General features: G+C 39.2%; 1 protein-coding gene across 2 annotated transcripts in view; it reads left to right on the top strand.

The window, feature by feature from the left end:
* LOC132220790 (cytosolic beta-glucosidase) overlaps positions 1 to 17,409 on the top strand; it is a 140,852-nt gene that overhangs the window by 70,657 nt on the left and 52,786 nt on the right. For both annotated transcript variants that reach the window (XM_059674361.1, XM_059674371.1), the window contains 2 exons: positions 1,720 to 2,516; positions 3,246 to 3,369. In XM_059674361.1, the coding sequence (XP_059530344.1) occupies positions 1,720 to 2,516; positions 3,246 to 3,369 (921 nt within the window). The remainder of the gene's footprint in view (positions 1 to 1,719; positions 2,517 to 3,245; positions 3,370 to 17,409) is intronic.

The following is a 17,409-nucleotide window of genomic DNA, read 5'->3' as shown; positions in this document are numbered from 1 at the left end:
CTTTTCTTTTTGCCTTCTGGGTAACTTCCATTTATCCTTTGAGTATCAGCTTAGATGTCACTAATGACAATAATAATAATATTAGTAATAATAACAATAATAATAATAATAATAGTTAGAATGTTGGCTAACCTATCCTAAGCCTTTATCTTATGCCAACAACAATACTAAGCATATTCACATTTTCAACTCTTTAAACTCACATAGCAATTATTGAACTGGGTTTCTATTATTGTTCACATTTTACAGAAAGGGAAAGATAGTTCAGAAAGATGAAGTCACTTGCCAAGGTCACTGAGATAGTGCAGGAGTTGACATAGAATTTAGGTAGCTTGGCATCATGGTTTCCTTTTTAAACTGTCATGCTACATTGATTTTAGAACAAATTGTCAAATGCTCTCAGTTTGCGATGGGTATTCTTTATCACTGGCTTAAATAGCATTCTGTACTTCGTCTTTACCTAGTAAGACTGTATTGTAATTGTTTATGAATTTATCTAGAGTCCCTACTAAATTATAAGCTCCCTGAGGACAAGGACAGTGTTTCATCTTACATCTATGTTTAAGTCCGGTGTATAGTAGCTTCTCTATAAATGTGCATTTAAGAAATGCATAAATTAATGATTGACTGAAGGAAACACATACAAATGTCTATCTTGTTACTTTTTTTAAAAATTGGAGGATACTGTGTTAAAGGAAAGGGAAAGGGACCCTATTTCTAGGCAAACTTTTAATGTAACACAATTCTAATATGAATTTATAATTATTGTCCAGGAAACAACCTTTCCAAAGCAAGGATAGCTTATCTCTTCTCAGTGTAGGCTACCTTAACTTGAAAAGACTATATGAGGAGAGGCTGATGATAGTACTTTGTGTGATTTTAGTATAAGAGTAAGGAGGTAGCCTACACTGAGAAGAGATAAGCTATCCTTGCTTTGGAAAGGTTGTTTCCTGGACAATAATTATAAATTCATATTAGAATTGTGTTACATTAAAAGTTTGCCTAGAAAGCCAGAGCCAGGGGTGGTGTGTATTCCTAAGGACTGTGACATAATTTTAGAGCAGACAACCCAACCTAGCATTCCTTAAGGTCCTAACTATCCTGTACCCCACATTCTGGGACAGGTGCTGAGCCTTTGTTCATGCACAGTGCGCTTTTCTTCTTAGACTTTTGAGACTAATGGTTCTGGAGAAGCACTAAGGCAGTTACCTGGTTAAATTATTTTACTTTATATTGATTACTATTGAGATTTACTCATTCACTCAAATATTTATTGAATATATCTACCAAATTTCCAGTAATATGCCAGGATTTGGGGAATCCAGAGGTAAAATAGACAAAGTTTTTGCTAACAGGGGGTTTGTATTCCAGTGCAGTTAAAAGGCAAATCTTACATATAAAAAATAAACATCTTAAGTTTGTAGCAATAACACAAAGTTATGTGATAGCAACTTGCCCAAATGTATTTCATTCAGAACACACATCTTCCACAATCATGTCACCCCATCACTCTCCCACTCCATGATCGGCCAGGCCAGTCTTCCTTGAAATTCTTCCTGGTTCCTCTCAGCCTTTAATTGATTATATGTAGAAAGTAATAAACCTTATTTTGAACAAAAATTATTTAGAAAATATTCCTGATCATCTTTCTCTTAAAAGTTATTGCCAACATACTAAAAATAACTTTTCTTCTTATATATATCTTCTTTTTTTCCCTAGGAATTGACTATTACAACAAGATGATTGATGATTTGTTAGCAAATCGGATTACACCCATAGTGACTCTCTACCACTTTGATTTGCCGCAGACATTAGAAGACCAGGGAGGTTGGTTGTCAGACACAATCATTGAATCTTTTGATGAATATGCCCGGTTTTGCTTCAAGATGTTTGGGGATCGAGTCAAGCAGTGGATCACCATAAATGAGCCTAATATGTTTGCCCTGCTGGCATATGATTTGGGTGCATTTCCTCCTGGTGTACCTCACCTGGGAACTGGAGGCTATCAGGCAGCTCATAATTTGATTAAGGCCCATGCCAGAGCCTGGCACAGCTATGATTCCTTATTCCGAAAAGAGCAGAAGGGTCTGGTGTCCCTAGCATTGTTCTGTGGCTGGGTGGAACCGGCAGATCCCAACTCAGTGTCTGACCAGGAAGCTGCTAAAAGAGCCTTGGCTTTCCACTTGGATTTCTTTGCGAAACCCATTTTTATTGATGGTGATTACCCAGAAGTTGTCAAGTCCCAGATCGCCTCCATGAGTAAAAAGCAAGGCTATCCATCATCAAGGCTTCCAGAATTTACAGAAGAAGAGAAGACGATGATCAAAGGCACAGCTGATTTTTTTGCCGTGCAGTATTATTCCAGTCGCCTAGTCAAGTACCGGGAGAACGATAAAGGAGAACAGGGTGTTCTCCGGGATGTGGAGATGGACATTTTCCCAGACCCAGCTTGGATAAGTGTGGATTGGGTCTATGTGGTGCCGTGGGGAATACGAAAACTACTGAAATACATTAAGGTAAATTCATATTTGTTTGTGTCCACGAACACCCAAATATGTGAAGATGGGAAGTCAGGCCTATGTATATGTGTATACGAACCTGAAAAAGAATGATTGTAGGCAATAGCATATACACTGTTGGCCTGGAAAGAGATTAGGAAATAAACTGGTGAGGGGTAACTGGCTGATAAAGGGCTTCAAAACCATAGTCAAAGTTAGGACTCACTGCTAAGTCATCTGTGGCCATAGGAATAGCTTGGATAATGTTTTCAGGCTGGCGTCCTGGCTGTAATTATTAAAAGGCATTCTGAGGGTTGAAATAGCTGGCTCCTTTTTGGATCTCTGTTTTGCTGGATGGCATCCAGGTAGCTGAAATTAAAATGTCAAGTTATTAGTTTTCTGGGCCCCTTCTCTGTGTAGGGGGGATAAAGAGTGTAGCTGTTGGTGGGACCAAAGGGTTAAGGTGCAGTGACAGTCAGCAGATGCTGATGGCAGAAAGATATTTCTGTCTTCCCATTATAACAGGAGTCATTTCACTGTCTTCATGCACATTTGCACAGTTTTGCTTTCCCATTGTTAGTCATAAAAGATCAGTGCGTGGAAAATTAAGTTAATAGGGTCAGTGCAATTTGCTGAAAACTAGTTTGGGGCTGGAGCTTGGAGAAGATAGAGGATAATGCACCTGACTTTATGAGCCATTTTTTTTCTACATCTGTTTGGAATAAAACTTCTGCTCTCTTGTTCCAGGATACGTATAATAACCCTGTAATTTACATCACCGAGAATGGGTTTCCCCAGGGTGACCCCACATCTCTTGATGACACTCAACGCTGGGAGTTTTTCAGACAGACATTTCAAGAACTGTTCAAAGGTACCATTTGAAATGATGAAAGATCAATTGTGCAAACTTATGTGCCTATTTGCATTCAGCAAAGACCAATGATGTTGAAAGCTGAAATTCATGTAAATCAGTGGAAAGCCGTGTAATTAAGAGAGAGGAGAAAAAGTATTTAGGAAAGAGTAGGGTGAGGATTTTGGCCTAGCTTCAACCTCCTAAAATTTAATCAAGTAAAAAGCGACTGTCTTCAGCATTTTGTGACTCCTGGGTGAAGGTGACATGAATAGGAGGAGTGGTGGCAGTTGGGAGAGAACATTAGTTATTACAAAAAGATTAGCATTGACCAACTAGAGCATGCTTATTTGCATATTTTAATATCCTACCTACCCATAAATGAACTGATAGAATTTTTAAAGGAAAAAAGATTAAGCATTTGTGTAATACATTTTAAAGTGGCATGAGACTTCAATCAACATGTTTCATTTAAGTTGTAACTAAGTAGCCCAGTTAGGGACTTTTTTTTGTCCTATAAATTTTGTGATATTTGTTTCTAGACAATATTATTATTCTGGTAACTTCTTTTCCTCATGGAATTCTTTTCATATTTGAAAACAAATGTGAAGTAGTAATCTTTAACTGATAACACACATTTCTAAAACTGTGATCCCACCCCCTTTTAGCTACCATTTGGAACACTATTGCTTTATAAATTTAATTTCTCTTCCCTATAGAGGAATTGTATCGTAGCAACAAAATCCAATGCAAGATGAAACTTTCAATATCTTTTTTTTCTCTTAGAATGTTAGGCATTCCTTCTCTTTCATCATTCTATTTGAAAAGTCCTGTAATGATTCTTTCAAAAATTAATTAGTAATATACTGGAAGCAGCCAGAAGGAATTTTGGAAAGTAACACAAACTGCTTTCTTTCTAAAACCTAAAATATGTTGACTTGGTCCCTCACTCAGGCCTGGACTTTATTGGCAGAGTGCAATTGGATTCCTACAATTTAACCCAAGAAATCTAATCTATTTGTCTTACACAGAAAACATATTCTTCCTCTAGGTGGAAATTCACATTCTGATCAGAAAGGGGAATCTCTCATTTTTTTCTTCTTCCTACTTTCCCCTGTTAATGGGCCCATTTATACTTAATCCATTGATGTTACCAGCTTCATCCTGAGAGACAAGTAGGCCAGTTACTACCAGGCAGATTTATGGGTGATGCAGGGGCCACAAATGACTTGTCCAAAATTGTTCTGTGTGTTTTTGGGAAAGAGGGGAAAACAGGAATTGGCGGTTTTCATCTCCAGCATAGATGTGTAGTGCTAACCATGTAAGGTCTTTCAATTGCTCTTTAAAATAGTATTGGGTACTTTACACAGTCCCTGAGATCTGATAAAATCTCAGTGGTGAAACCCCAAAATTAAAACAAATGAAGACCAAAAATAATTGAAAATTGAAAGCAAGAGTGGAAAATGTGAGTTGGGTTTCTGAAGGACAGGAGAATGGAATAGGGTTAGGGAACAAACTTCTGTTTTCAACTTGTTGATTTTATATTTTGTTTAAATTGATGGACAAAGTACTGTGCACTCAAAACATTGATAGTTCAGAGCATCTATATTCTCTGATTTTCAACATTAGATGGTCTATATTCATTGTAATTAACACATAATGCTGTATTTATTTGCTTTTTAAAAATATCACTTTCAAAAAGTACATAATTCTACATATTGACAGTAAACTCATACATATGTGTATATATTCTGGACTGGGTGTAGTAATAGCTATTTTTCATATATTGTTGCAGTGGACACCAATTATTTCATATGTCACAAAACTCTTTTCTTGTAACTAATCCTCTTTCTTCTATGAAATACCCACCTTCCCCATCCTCAGGCTTACCCATGGGGACAGCCATGTAAGTAGAATAAAATACTGCTCCTTGTCAACAGATAATTGATTGGTCTAGATGTAGGCACATGGCATGAGCTGGGCCAATCCCATTTCTTCCCTCGGACCAATCAGTTTGCTTGTTTTTTCGCTTGAGTTGGTGGGGGATGTAACATGGGAGGCCATTGGTGGCCATGTCCTGCCTCTTCAGTTTATGAGCAATGGGAAGGGCTGCAGATGCTTCAGGGGAAGTGGCCACAGAAAATGAAGAGAAATTCATGATGGCACTTGGGCCTCTATTTCCACTGTTTCCTCAACCCAGCTGTGTACACGTTCTTGAGTTACATTACTTTTATTTTTAATTATGTGCTCTTTCTGCTTCACCTGATTCTGATTGGGTTTCTATCACTTGGAACAAAATGAGTCTTAATTGACTCCATCTCATTTCCTTTTCAAAAGTTATGCGAGGTCACTGCTCCTACTTTACAGATGAGAAAACTGAGTTTCAAAAAGGCTAAGTCATTTGCTCAAGTACACAAAGTTACTAGGTAATTTTTGCTGGAAGAAGGTAGGATGTGAGCATTATTATTAGTAGTACTGCTACTATTTAGGTATTTGATAAGGTCTGCTTTCTGACTCGGAGAGCTTGTTGTCCCACCACACAGAACCTTTTGCTCACCTTTGGCACTCTTTGCTGACGTGGAGTCTTTGAGAGTCTTCATGCTGCCTCTACATGAGCTGTTAGGTCCTGTGACCTTGGACAGAGCTCAGACATCCCCTATCCTGCCTGCTATCACAGGAGTAGAGCTGTGCTTACTAATGGAATTCCAGAGATTCCTCAGAGGTAGCACTGATGATCTTGATTGCTGAGTACTTTCTTAGTAAAAAGCACACCATCAGCAGTTCAAAATAATAACAGGCCAACGAAGACATTCGTGGGAATTGCTGCAGGTGAGAACCCACCAGAACCCAGGGAGTCAGATGGATGATGGCTTTGTGATTTCCATGAACAAATCCTTCTCTTCAACATCACACATATGGACAGGCACATAACGACACTATAGTTGGATCAATGGCATCCGCTTAGAGGTCTTACTGATCTCTCCAGGTAAAATCCCCAGCAGTTAATTGGGGAGTAAAAAGTAAGAAAATGCTTCTGTCTCCTTTCGGGAAAAGAAAAGAGTAAAATGTCATTTCACAGAGGGGAGGAAAGGAAGTCAGCTAATGTCTTTTTAATTGTTACATTATTTAAATGCCTTTAAATAGGCTGTGTTTTAATTAGTGTAGATATAGATAAGAGTAAAGCAAAACAGTGAAGACACCAAAAACTTGAAATAACACACGACTAGGCTTGCATTCCAGCTCTGCTAAATATTCAATGAGAGGCATTAGGCAAATTGTTCACCCTCCCAAACTTTTACTTAGTTCATCTATAAAAATGGGATAACACTTCCCCTGGTGTGGTAGTTGTAAAGGCTTCATTTAATGAGCTATTGTGGAACCTCCCCCTAGCAACTGCCTGACACATTGTAGGCCCTCTACCAATGGTAATAATTATTTTTACAAAATGTGCACTCTTAAGAATATATTTATCACCTCGTTATTTTAAAAATGCCATTCTAAGACATTTTTTTAACTCACCCCACCACCAAGTCTCTAAAAGTTACAGCAGAATATTCCTCCTGTCGACATGTTTCTCTGTCATTCTTTCTGGGGAAGCTCTGAATAAGTGTTGTAACATTGATGGTTGAGTCCTGTGGAGGAGGAAGCAGCAACCACCTCCCTTCCTTCATTATTTCCATCGGAGAGGTTGCCAGGTTAGGTGACAATCACGTCGTTGACAGCAGAAACAACGGTCAGGCACCTGGGTAGCTGGATGGCTCTGCCACGTGAATTTCTGTGGAAGTTCAGGAAGCAGTGATCTTCAGAGAGTTTAAGTTTTCTCACATCATAGGAATCTTCATTTTCTCCTTAATATACACCAGTCCTTGCTGGTCTAAAGCAAGCAGCAGATGTAAGTCCATATGTACACACATGAAAATGGGTACCTTACTAATCTGAGTGTTATGGGGAGGCAAGAAGTGGGTGAAGGTTATTCCCAATGGGCAATACACTGGCAAGACCAAATTCTCCTCGAGGGGATTCAAGCCTGTGTTCAGCCTACCTCACACCTCCCTAGCAGCCAACTGCTTTTCTCTTGGCTCATGATCTTTCCTCACTTTGGAATGCCACAGTCTCTGCCTTCTGCCTGGCCCAATCCCGCTGTTTGGAATACATGAACTTGGTTCTCCAAGTCAGGCAAGACATGGGTTTAGAATCTGTTTTGCCTATTATGAGCTCAATAATTTTGGCAAAATTCTTTACCAGACAACACTTCAGCCATCTAATCTTTAAAATGGGAATAAGAAGTCCATCCACCTTCTAAAGAGTGGCAAAAAAAGGGAATAAGATAATGCTTATAAAGCCTAAACAGAGTCTGGCACATTAGGCAAGATTAAGGTTTTGTTGTTGTTTTTGTTTGTGTTTTGGGAGGTGCCCTATAAACCCTCTTGGAGTTGGAGCTGTGTCTTTTTCATAATTCTATGTTCAGTCCTGAGCATCATTTCTGTCAGATGGTAGGTGTTCTCCACATGCTTGTTGAATTTGGTTGTGTCTATCTGAGAAGAGTTAGTCAACGGATAATGAGAAATAAATGATTAAATGATTGGGAACTGTATTTTCTTTCCCTAAAGAAATATAGCCCACACAGGAAAAAAAAAAGCAGCCTTCTGGAAAGTTTGTGAGCAAGCCCAACTTTCCAGTCGGATCCGCGCCTGACTTAGCACAGCGGTAGATGACTGCAGAGAAGGTTTGTTAATGACCAGCTTTCGGCTTTTAATGACAAAACCCCTCAGCAAGATGTCATCAAAGTTATTGAAGACTTCACTGGAAGTGTTGAAGCTGATGCATGGCAACAAGATGGTTATAAATCTTGCAGCTTGGGTATACCACTAGGACAAGATGCTGAGCACAGACTCACCCTGCTGTTGTCTGTCAGCGTTCTCCTCCCCTTTCCGCTTCTCCTTCCCATGGAGAGGGGTAACGGAGAAATCCATCTATTTCCCAATGTAGTGCAGACCTGGCAGCCACCTGCCTATGTCAATTTCAGATCACAGAGGCCCACTTAACTGGACAAAATGTGTTAAACACCCGTGTTTTTCTAAATGTGCATGTAAGAATTCTGAGAATTAAGGGAAGATCTCAAAGGTTAATGCATTGACCTTTTAGAAAAACTAACCAATTAAAAATCCATTGCAAGCTCAGAATAGAGACCCAAGTACCTGAATATTGATGCCCACTCTATACTTATTGTTTTATTGCTTCTCAAAGTACATCGTTGTCAGCTTAGCCTCCGTGAAGCAGTTCATCTCATAGCTCATGGATGCTTGCAGCTTAGGGTACATGGAGGGGGATGTTGGAGTTACTTTGTACTGTTGCCCCTGGCTGGACTGGGTGGCCTCCAGCAAAGAGGAGTCCATGTCAGGACAGAGAAGGAAGAATAAGATTCGAAGGCTGTGCACGGGAATTGTTAGTGAGTGCTAGTTTACAGATTGTGGGATTTGAGGTCATGAAGAAAACACTTTCCAATATATTTGTGTTTCACAAACCTACACACTCACATCACTCAGGAACTCAGACAGCCAGCGATTAGAGAGCTCACCTGGAGCAGATATGCCAGATGACCTTCCTGATTTCTTCTCCTGTACTTCCATTCAGTGGCATATTTACCTTTGCCTTCCATTGCCCAAATGAAGCATGGTGGAGTAGGAAGACTGAAGGACTTGGCGAGTGAAGCCAGGGACTAAGTGTCCGTGTTCTAGTAGTGAGCCTTTGGATAAGTTATCATGACAGCTGTCTGAAGGTCAACTTCATCACCTGTTGAATGGGACTAATGCTAATTGCTATTCTGCCTAACCCAAAGTCAGTTGTGAAAATACAATGGGAGAATTTATGTATATGTATGCTCTGAACACCTTCAAATGTTAAATGTTATTTTCATATTTACTAAATACCTTTAAGTTTTTTTCTCTCTGCCCAAAATACATGATCTGGACCTCAGTGTTGCAAATTATTCTTTCAACATCTACAATTCTCAAATTCTATGTGTGTTTTTTTCTGCACATTTCTCAACTGCTAGGACAGAATGATCAATTTAGGGGTCTTAGAGGATGTGTACTATAGTCAGGTGATTGGTGCAGCACAATTAGATTAGATAAGCTCAGAAACACACACACACACACACACATACACACACACACATTGTTGTTGAGCTGCTTCACCAGGCTTATCGAGGTGGGACGCATATTAATATGATCAGGGACAGACCATTTAGCAGGCACACCCTCTTAGAGACCTAGAGCCTGGTGCCCTGGTTTCCTGGGAACAGGCTTTATGGAGTTGTCCATGTGAGAAGCAGCTCTTGCACATGTCAGAGAATCTGCCTGGTGCTTTCTGATTGGAAACAATTCTTCAGCTTCTCTTTCCATTGTTCTCTAATACATAAGCTGTGCCCCTGCAGATGGACATTCCTTTGGGATTCTCTGAGAGGATCATTATTTAAGGTCCCCCATCACCCCAAGCCCAGTAAATTGCACGATGACTATAAACATTTTAAAAAATTTCAGATCATTCAAAATGTACCCTCCATTTTTAATGACAGTCTGTCAGGAGTGTTTGTGTGATAGAGTGGCAAACAGACCTCAGTTTTGTTTTTATAACTTAAAAGAGGACTGTAAAATAATTGAAGTATTGTTTATCTGAAGGAAAGCTACTTTTCCAATATGAAGAGTAGACTCAATGGAATCTTGTCGAAAAGGGAAAAAAGAGGAAGAATTTGATAATGATTTTTTAAATTAAATATAATTTACATGTAACATTTTATAAGTTTAAGGTGTGCATGTTTATATATTGCAATATAATTATTACACTACTGTTAGCAAACACCTATATTTATCACATTACATAATTATCATTTCTTGTCTGTAGTGGGAACAATTAAGATCTAGTCTCTTAGCAACTTTGAGGTTTAGAATACAGTATTGTTGACTGTAATCACCATGGTGTGCATTAGTTCTCTAGTACTTGCTGATCTATTAGTTCTTGGTTTGTATGCTTAGATGACATATCCCTAATCCCCACCCCTACACCCCATCCCTACCTCTAGTTACCACCATTCTACTCTGTTTCTAGGAGTTTGGCTTTTTTTTTTTTAAGACTCCACGTATAAGTGATATCATACAGTATTTGTTGTTCTCTGACTTATTTCTCTTAACATAATGACCTAAATGCCCATTATGGTGTCTCAAATGACAATACTTCTTTTTCTCAAAGCACAATAATATTTCATTGTGTGTGTTTCTGTGTATATATATACACACATCTCACAACTTCTTCATTCATTCACTTGTTGATAGTCACTTAGATTGTTTCCATATATCGGTTATTATGAATGATACTACATAAAACATAGGAGTGCTTGTATATCTTTGTTATCATCAAGAATACAAAAGATAAGTGTTGGCAAGGATCTGGAGAAAGGGGACCTTTGTGCACTGTTGGTAGGAATGTAAACTGGTCCAGCTACTATGGAAAAAAGTATCAAGGTTCCTCCAAAAAAATTAAAAATAAGACTAGTATGGATCCAACAAGTCCACTTCTGTGTATATATTCAAAGAAAATGAAAAGAGGACTTTGAATAGATAATGATGTTTTTAAACCTGTTCCAGGAGAGAGCTAGAATATTCAGGTGATGTGGGGGCTGTTGGAATTGAGAGAAGGTGTACTTACCAGATTTTCCCAAGACCTAGGTGAAGTGGTCCTCAAACATCTGCCTACATTAGCATTAATTCCTCATTTCCAAAACAACTTTCTCACTACCTGGCCCCTTAGTTATCTTGAGAATAAAAGAAAGCACTACTTTGAACAATACTAATAGAATTTATCTTAGTGTGATTAGAGGAGGTTTCCTGGATAACTGTTTTAAGAAGGATTTCATTGGACAGATGTGGGATCATAGAAAGAATAGGGAGATATGGATGGGAAGGTGTTATTCTCTCTACTCAGGAAACTTATCTTGAGTTTTCCAAAGCTTGGAAATGGATATTCCCTATTGTAAATTATTATATTGACATTATGTTTTATAAATCATCATCTTGCAAATTCATCAGTGAGGATTAATTTTGGGTGCACTAAAATATGTTTCTGGGTTTGTAGTGTTGATAATCAAACCCTAAACAGTGTGAATCTCACCAGTTCTATAGCTTTTCTCTCTATGGTCTTCTTATCTTACCTTTTTATTGCTTCAACTTTATTTATGCTGATCAGTCACTCTATAGAGACATAAATATTGTTTCTGTCAGTGTTTCTAGACTCATTATTGGGTAAATTACTGGTTAATTATGCCCTATATTATTTTTCCAATAAAGATAGTGACATTGTGTAGAAGAAAATCAGCAACATTTTGAATAAAAACATTAACTGGTGTCAAAACTGATTCATGGGCCTCTTGCACAACTATAGCCCTGTCACTATTAAGTACTTATTGAATAAGACAATTGAATATCTAGAACTTGAGAAGTATTTTGATTATTGTTGATAATACCCATTATAATCCTTGAAAGGAAGGGAAAAATCATTCTAGAAGGAAATGGAAAGCATTAAATGGTATAGGCACTCATAGGTAGGAACAATGTGTATCAAAGTTTTATTCACTACTAGAGGCCCGGTGCACAAATTTTTATGCACCCCTGGTGGGGGGGCCCTCAGCCCAGTCTGTGCCCTCTCGCAGTCTGGGACCCTTCGGGGGATGTCCACCTGCTGGCTTAGGCCTGCTCCCCAGGGAATCAGGCCTGATCTGGCAGTCAGACATCCCTCTGGCAGCCCAGGAGCCCTTGGGGGATGTCCACTTGCAAGCGGGGAGCAGACCTAAGCTGTAGTCGGACATCCTTAGTGCTGCTGAGGAGTGGGAGAGGCTCCCGCCACCGCCCCTGTGCTGGCAGCTGTCAGCATGGCTTGTGGCTGAGCAGAGCTCCCCCTGTGGGAGTGTACTGACCACCAGGGGGCATCTCCTGCATTGAGAGTCTGCCCCCTGTTGGTCAGTGTGTGTCATAGTGATCAGTCATTCCCAGTCATTCTGCTGTTAGGGTCAATTTGCATATTACCCTTTCATTATATAGGATAGAGGCCTGGTGTACGGGTGGGGGCCGGCTGGTTTGCCCTGAAGGGTGTCCCAGGTCATGGTGGGAGTCCCGCTGGGGTGCCTGGCCAGCCTGGGTGGGGGGCTGAGGGCCGTTTACAGGCTGGCCACACCCCCTTCAGGGTGGGGGTCCCCACAGGGGTGCCTGTCCAGCCTGGGTGAGGGGCTGATGGCTGTTTGCAGGCTGGCCAAGCCCCCCAGCGGGGACCCTCACCCCACAGGAGTGTGGCCAGCCCGGGTGAGGTGCTGAGGGCTGTTTTCAGGCTGCCCACAGCCCTTTCAGGGTGGGGGTTCCTGCTGAGGTGCCTGGCCAGCCTGGGTGAGGGGCTGAGGGCCGTTTTCTGGCTGGCCACGTCCCCCGGCGACCCAAGCTCCCAGCCTCTCCTTTTGTTATTTTTTATTTTTTTTTAGCCAGGGCAGCCTGGAAGCAGGTATCTGAGATTTATTTATCTTCTATAATTGAAACTTTGTAGCCTTGAGCATAGCCCAGGGCCGGCCAGGGCAGGCAGGAAGTTTGGGATTGCTTTTACAATTATGAGAACAATTTCCCCACATTGAGATTATGCATGGGTGCTACTTCTAGCTTTTTGATGTTAAAATTGGGTTTGTTGTGACAATAGTTAAAGTATATGCTAAAGTTTTTAAACTTTATATAAAAGCAGTTCACTTCTCTGTGCCTCAGTTTATTTATTTGAAAAATAAAATGGTTGAACTAGCTATCTTAGAGACATTTTTCCAGTTTAAGAATTATGTGGTCCTCTAAGTATCTTTTCTAGGCATATCAAGAATCATACTTTTTCCCAGATGGTGTGGCTCAGTGGTTGAGCATTAACTTATGAACTAGGAGGTCCTGGTTCCATTCCCAGTCAGGGTACATGCCTGGGTTGTGGGCTCTGCCCCCAGTGTGGGACATGCAGGAGGCAACCAATCAATGATTCTCTCTCATCACTTATGCTTCTACCACTCTCTCTCCTTCTCCCTTCCTCTCTGAAATCAATAAAATATTTTTTAAAAAATCGCATTTTATTAGAACTCTTCATAATTTCTTAGACTACAAAATTAAGTATGAGATTATAATTAACAGTCTTATTTTTACTTTCTTCATTCTTCTCATCTAGCTCCTCCATTTTAAATGTGAATGCTTTCGTATCTGGACATAAAATTAAACCTTGATCTTCAATGAACTATTTCTCTTGATATTGATTCAGGTACTAGGTGACATTTTTTTGACTCCCAATCTAGATTTTACCTCTGCTATTCACTTATATTGTAAATGAGTCCACTTTTGTGCCCTAAGAAAGTTATTCCTTAGAGTTCAGAGTCAGAAGGGCCATCTCACATTCAAGTTTAACAAAGTTACTGTAGAGAGCATAAAATCTCAGAGAGGAAATTGAATGGACAATTCAGTCCCAAACATTTGAGCGGTGAACTCTCCTTTCAGAACATGAGCAAAGCAAGCAGCACCCGATCTATCAAGTTTTAAGACAGTTAAGTATGATTTTCAAGCTTTTCCATAATAGCATAATTTAATTCAGTTAGGCAGTATGGTAATTTTAACTTTCTTTAAATTTAACTTGAGCATGAAACTTTTGTCTCTGAGCGAGATCCTGAATTAGAAGGAAGGATCAAGTTGTAGCACTTTCATAATTATCTACTTACCATAATTCTGTGTAGAGACTTCATACATGGGCAGTCTGTTTTTCTATTCCAAATTTTGAGCCCCAAGCTTACTCGAATCAGGACTCCTTTTACCCCAAGTTACTGTTTAGGTAGCATTTTCTTTAATACAATAAAAATATTAGCCTTGTACTAGAGATGAAAATAGTTTATTTTGCAATAGAAAGTAATTCTTAAGGCTTATCTGGAAGTGCTATAAGCCAAGGAGGGGGAAGGAGACCTGTCTCTTTGAATAGGGTCACCTCAGCAACAGCAGTGTCCTGTGTGTGAATGAGATTAGCTAATGAACCAGTATCGTGGCCTGAGATTATTTTGTGCCATTCTAAAGTTCAACCATTTTCCCCTTGTGTTTGTGAAATCCCATTATAGGAATCACTGGCTGCTTTAGAGATAAGTGAAACCATTATAGGTGGAGGAAGAAAAGGCATTTAAACCTTGAAGAATTTTAATTAGTACTAGTGAGTGAAGGTGAACAGCAAGCCATAGATGTTTCAGATGGAAACATTAAGGAGTTGGGGTTTTCCTTGTCTAAGGGGCAACAGCAGCAACAGTGCCCACCTCTGGGCAGCTTCTCTCTAGACATCATGAGTGTGTATGAAGCACCTAGAGTTTTTCAATTAAAAGAAAGGCCTGAATGGGAGAAAAGGAGGAAATCTGGAACACTTTAAACAATAAAGATAAATTTAAAAATTTATACATTATCTGGTTCTGCTGTGTCCCAGAAAGTGTTAACTTTTCTTTTTCTATTTTGGGTTTTAATGTGCACTCTTTCTCAGAAATTGGTTTTATTTGATGTAGCAAAGTCTTAAGTTTCTCAATAAAGAAAAAATCTACACAAGTATGTGTGTCTGTGAACATGCATACATTCACACACACACACACACACACACACACACACACACACACACACACACCCATTGAGGAGTTCGGACTAACAATTAGATGATGGGAGGGGGAATGTCTCACCTCAGTTGATGAAATAACGTTTTTCTCTCCGAATTAAGTGGAATTCATTTCTTTAATGGATTTAAAACCAGCCTAAAGTCTTTAATAATTTTAAATGAACAGGGATTTTTTCCAAGTAATAGTCAAATCAAATATGTTTTATAGTTTAAAATGAGTGGAAAGGCACAAAAATTTGATCACATAAAATATGAGTAAATGAGTGTATGTTAAGTATATACATTTTTGGGTAGATCATTTGGTTATGTGGCTAAGGCTCTATTGGCTTAATCTCTTAAAACCTTTTTCTTCCCAAGATGTTCAGGCTATGTTGTTCATCCTTTGAATGAGCTGTTAGCCTTTCATTTAAATAAAAATTCAAAAATAGTATATGGCCAAAGTTTGCTTTGAATACATTGCTAATGAATATATGGTACAATCTGAGAATGGCTCCGAAAAATCCGTCAGCATTCCTGGAAAAGCAAACAACGTGACGCATTGAGTGGGCATAAGTTTTGCTCAGAGAGCCAGCAGATGTTATGGATACTTTTACACAACAAGGACTTGCTGGTTTGAGATAGTGAAGGAAAGTATTCTTTTTAGGACAGTTCTGCATTCCAAAGCTGGCTCTAACACCCTTTCACGTTGTGTAATCTCAGACAACTTATTCTAACTCTATGAATATCAGTTCACCATCTGTAACATTTTGTTTTTTTGGTAAGGATTAATGATATACTTCATATCCTAGCAAAATGCCTAGGACATAAATCCCCCAAATGATGAGTATTGCAGTGAATTCTTTGTTACCCGGCATCTATTAACCAGGATTTTAGAAAAATTGTGACTTCCTGCACAGTCATCAAGCACTGATAATTTATGCTTCTCTTGATGACCCTGAAATGCATTCTGAATAATTAGAGGAAGATTACATTATAATCAGTTTAGTTTCAGTATAAAGTGTATTTTAATTTATTCTCATTCTTCCAAAATTTGTAATCCTTCTGCATGTGGTAACAATTAATAAAAAATATTTGATTAGCTGGAGCACTTCACTTCCTGACTATCTGACTAATAAAGAGTTTATTGAATATTTTTGAACCCCAAATTCTGCCCTGGGCATTCGCTGGATAGGTTCACTTCACACTGGTACTATGTCCATTCTCAGAGCTGATGTGTTAACCTATTGCCTGTTGGAAATTCTAGAATTAATCTTTTCTAAATAATATGTATTTTTTACTGGTTTCAGAGAGGAAAAGGGAAAGAGAGATAGAAACATCAATGATGAGAGAGAATCATTGATCAGCTGCCTCCTGCATGCTCCCCACTAGGTATTGAGCCCACAACCCAGGCATGTGCTCTGGCCAGGAACTGAACTGTGACCTCATGGTTCATAGGTCAATGCTCAACCATTGAGCCATGCTGGCCAGGCTAGAATTAATATTTAAATATTCTTAGACAATAGTCTGAATTTACACAAGATCCTCCTTGCATATTCTTGATCCCATGGTCATAATGCTGGTCATCCAATCTGATTTTGTTTGGATGAGTAACTACGTCTTCTAGTTCATAAGCTTGTTGATTCTGTTCCTATGGATTTCTAGAGATGGTCATCTCAACTGACATTAATAATCAATCTGTCTATAGGTTCCATCAATCTTTACCTTTGTCCAGTCTTGTTTTAAATTTATCTTCACTGGGCTTTTTAGGCTATGTAACCTTCTTGATGAAAGTTTTTATACTTTATTTAGCACTTTTGTGATTCTTCTTTTCACTTACTATAGTTTTTCTCCTTCTCTTCCTCCCCCAATAATGTCCTAGCCTGCTTTAAGATATGGCTTAACAACTGACCTGTGTTAAAAATAATGTCTCTTCAAAAATTTATCAGCACTATTGTCCCTTTGTGACCTCAGTTAGTAGGTATGTTTTCGGGCAAGCAGATTGACTTCAGCGGTTTAATTGATCACCATAGAACATAACATTCATCAGTCCTTCTTTGTCTGGTCTCATTCTGCCTTTCCTTAAATCCCTACCTTGCCCTAAATCCTTTCCTTCCAACCCAATAGTCTTCTCTTCTATGATGTCTTTCACATGCCAGTTGACATACCCAGGGGAGTGAGTGCAATGGTGGTGGTAGAAGGAGGCTGATTGTTTCCTTTAAAGGGAGAGCAAGGCCAAGGGGAAAATAGGTGGTAAAGAGTTCCTTTTACTCTCCAAGCCCGGCAACACTTGACCCTGGTATGAAGGCAGGATTGGCTAGGGTATTCTGTTCAATGTAGAGGTCTTTCTTGGTGATGTCTTGGGTGGGGGTGCTAGGTGAGGATAGGGAGCAT

This window comes from Myotis daubentonii, chromosome 1 (assembly GCF_963259705.1).
Source record: "Myotis daubentonii chromosome 1, mMyoDau2.1, whole genome shotgun sequence".
NCBI lineage: Eukaryota > Metazoa > Chordata > Mammalia > Chiroptera > Vespertilionidae > Myotis > Myotis daubentonii.
This window is presented reverse-complemented; position numbering and strand designations above follow the sequence as displayed.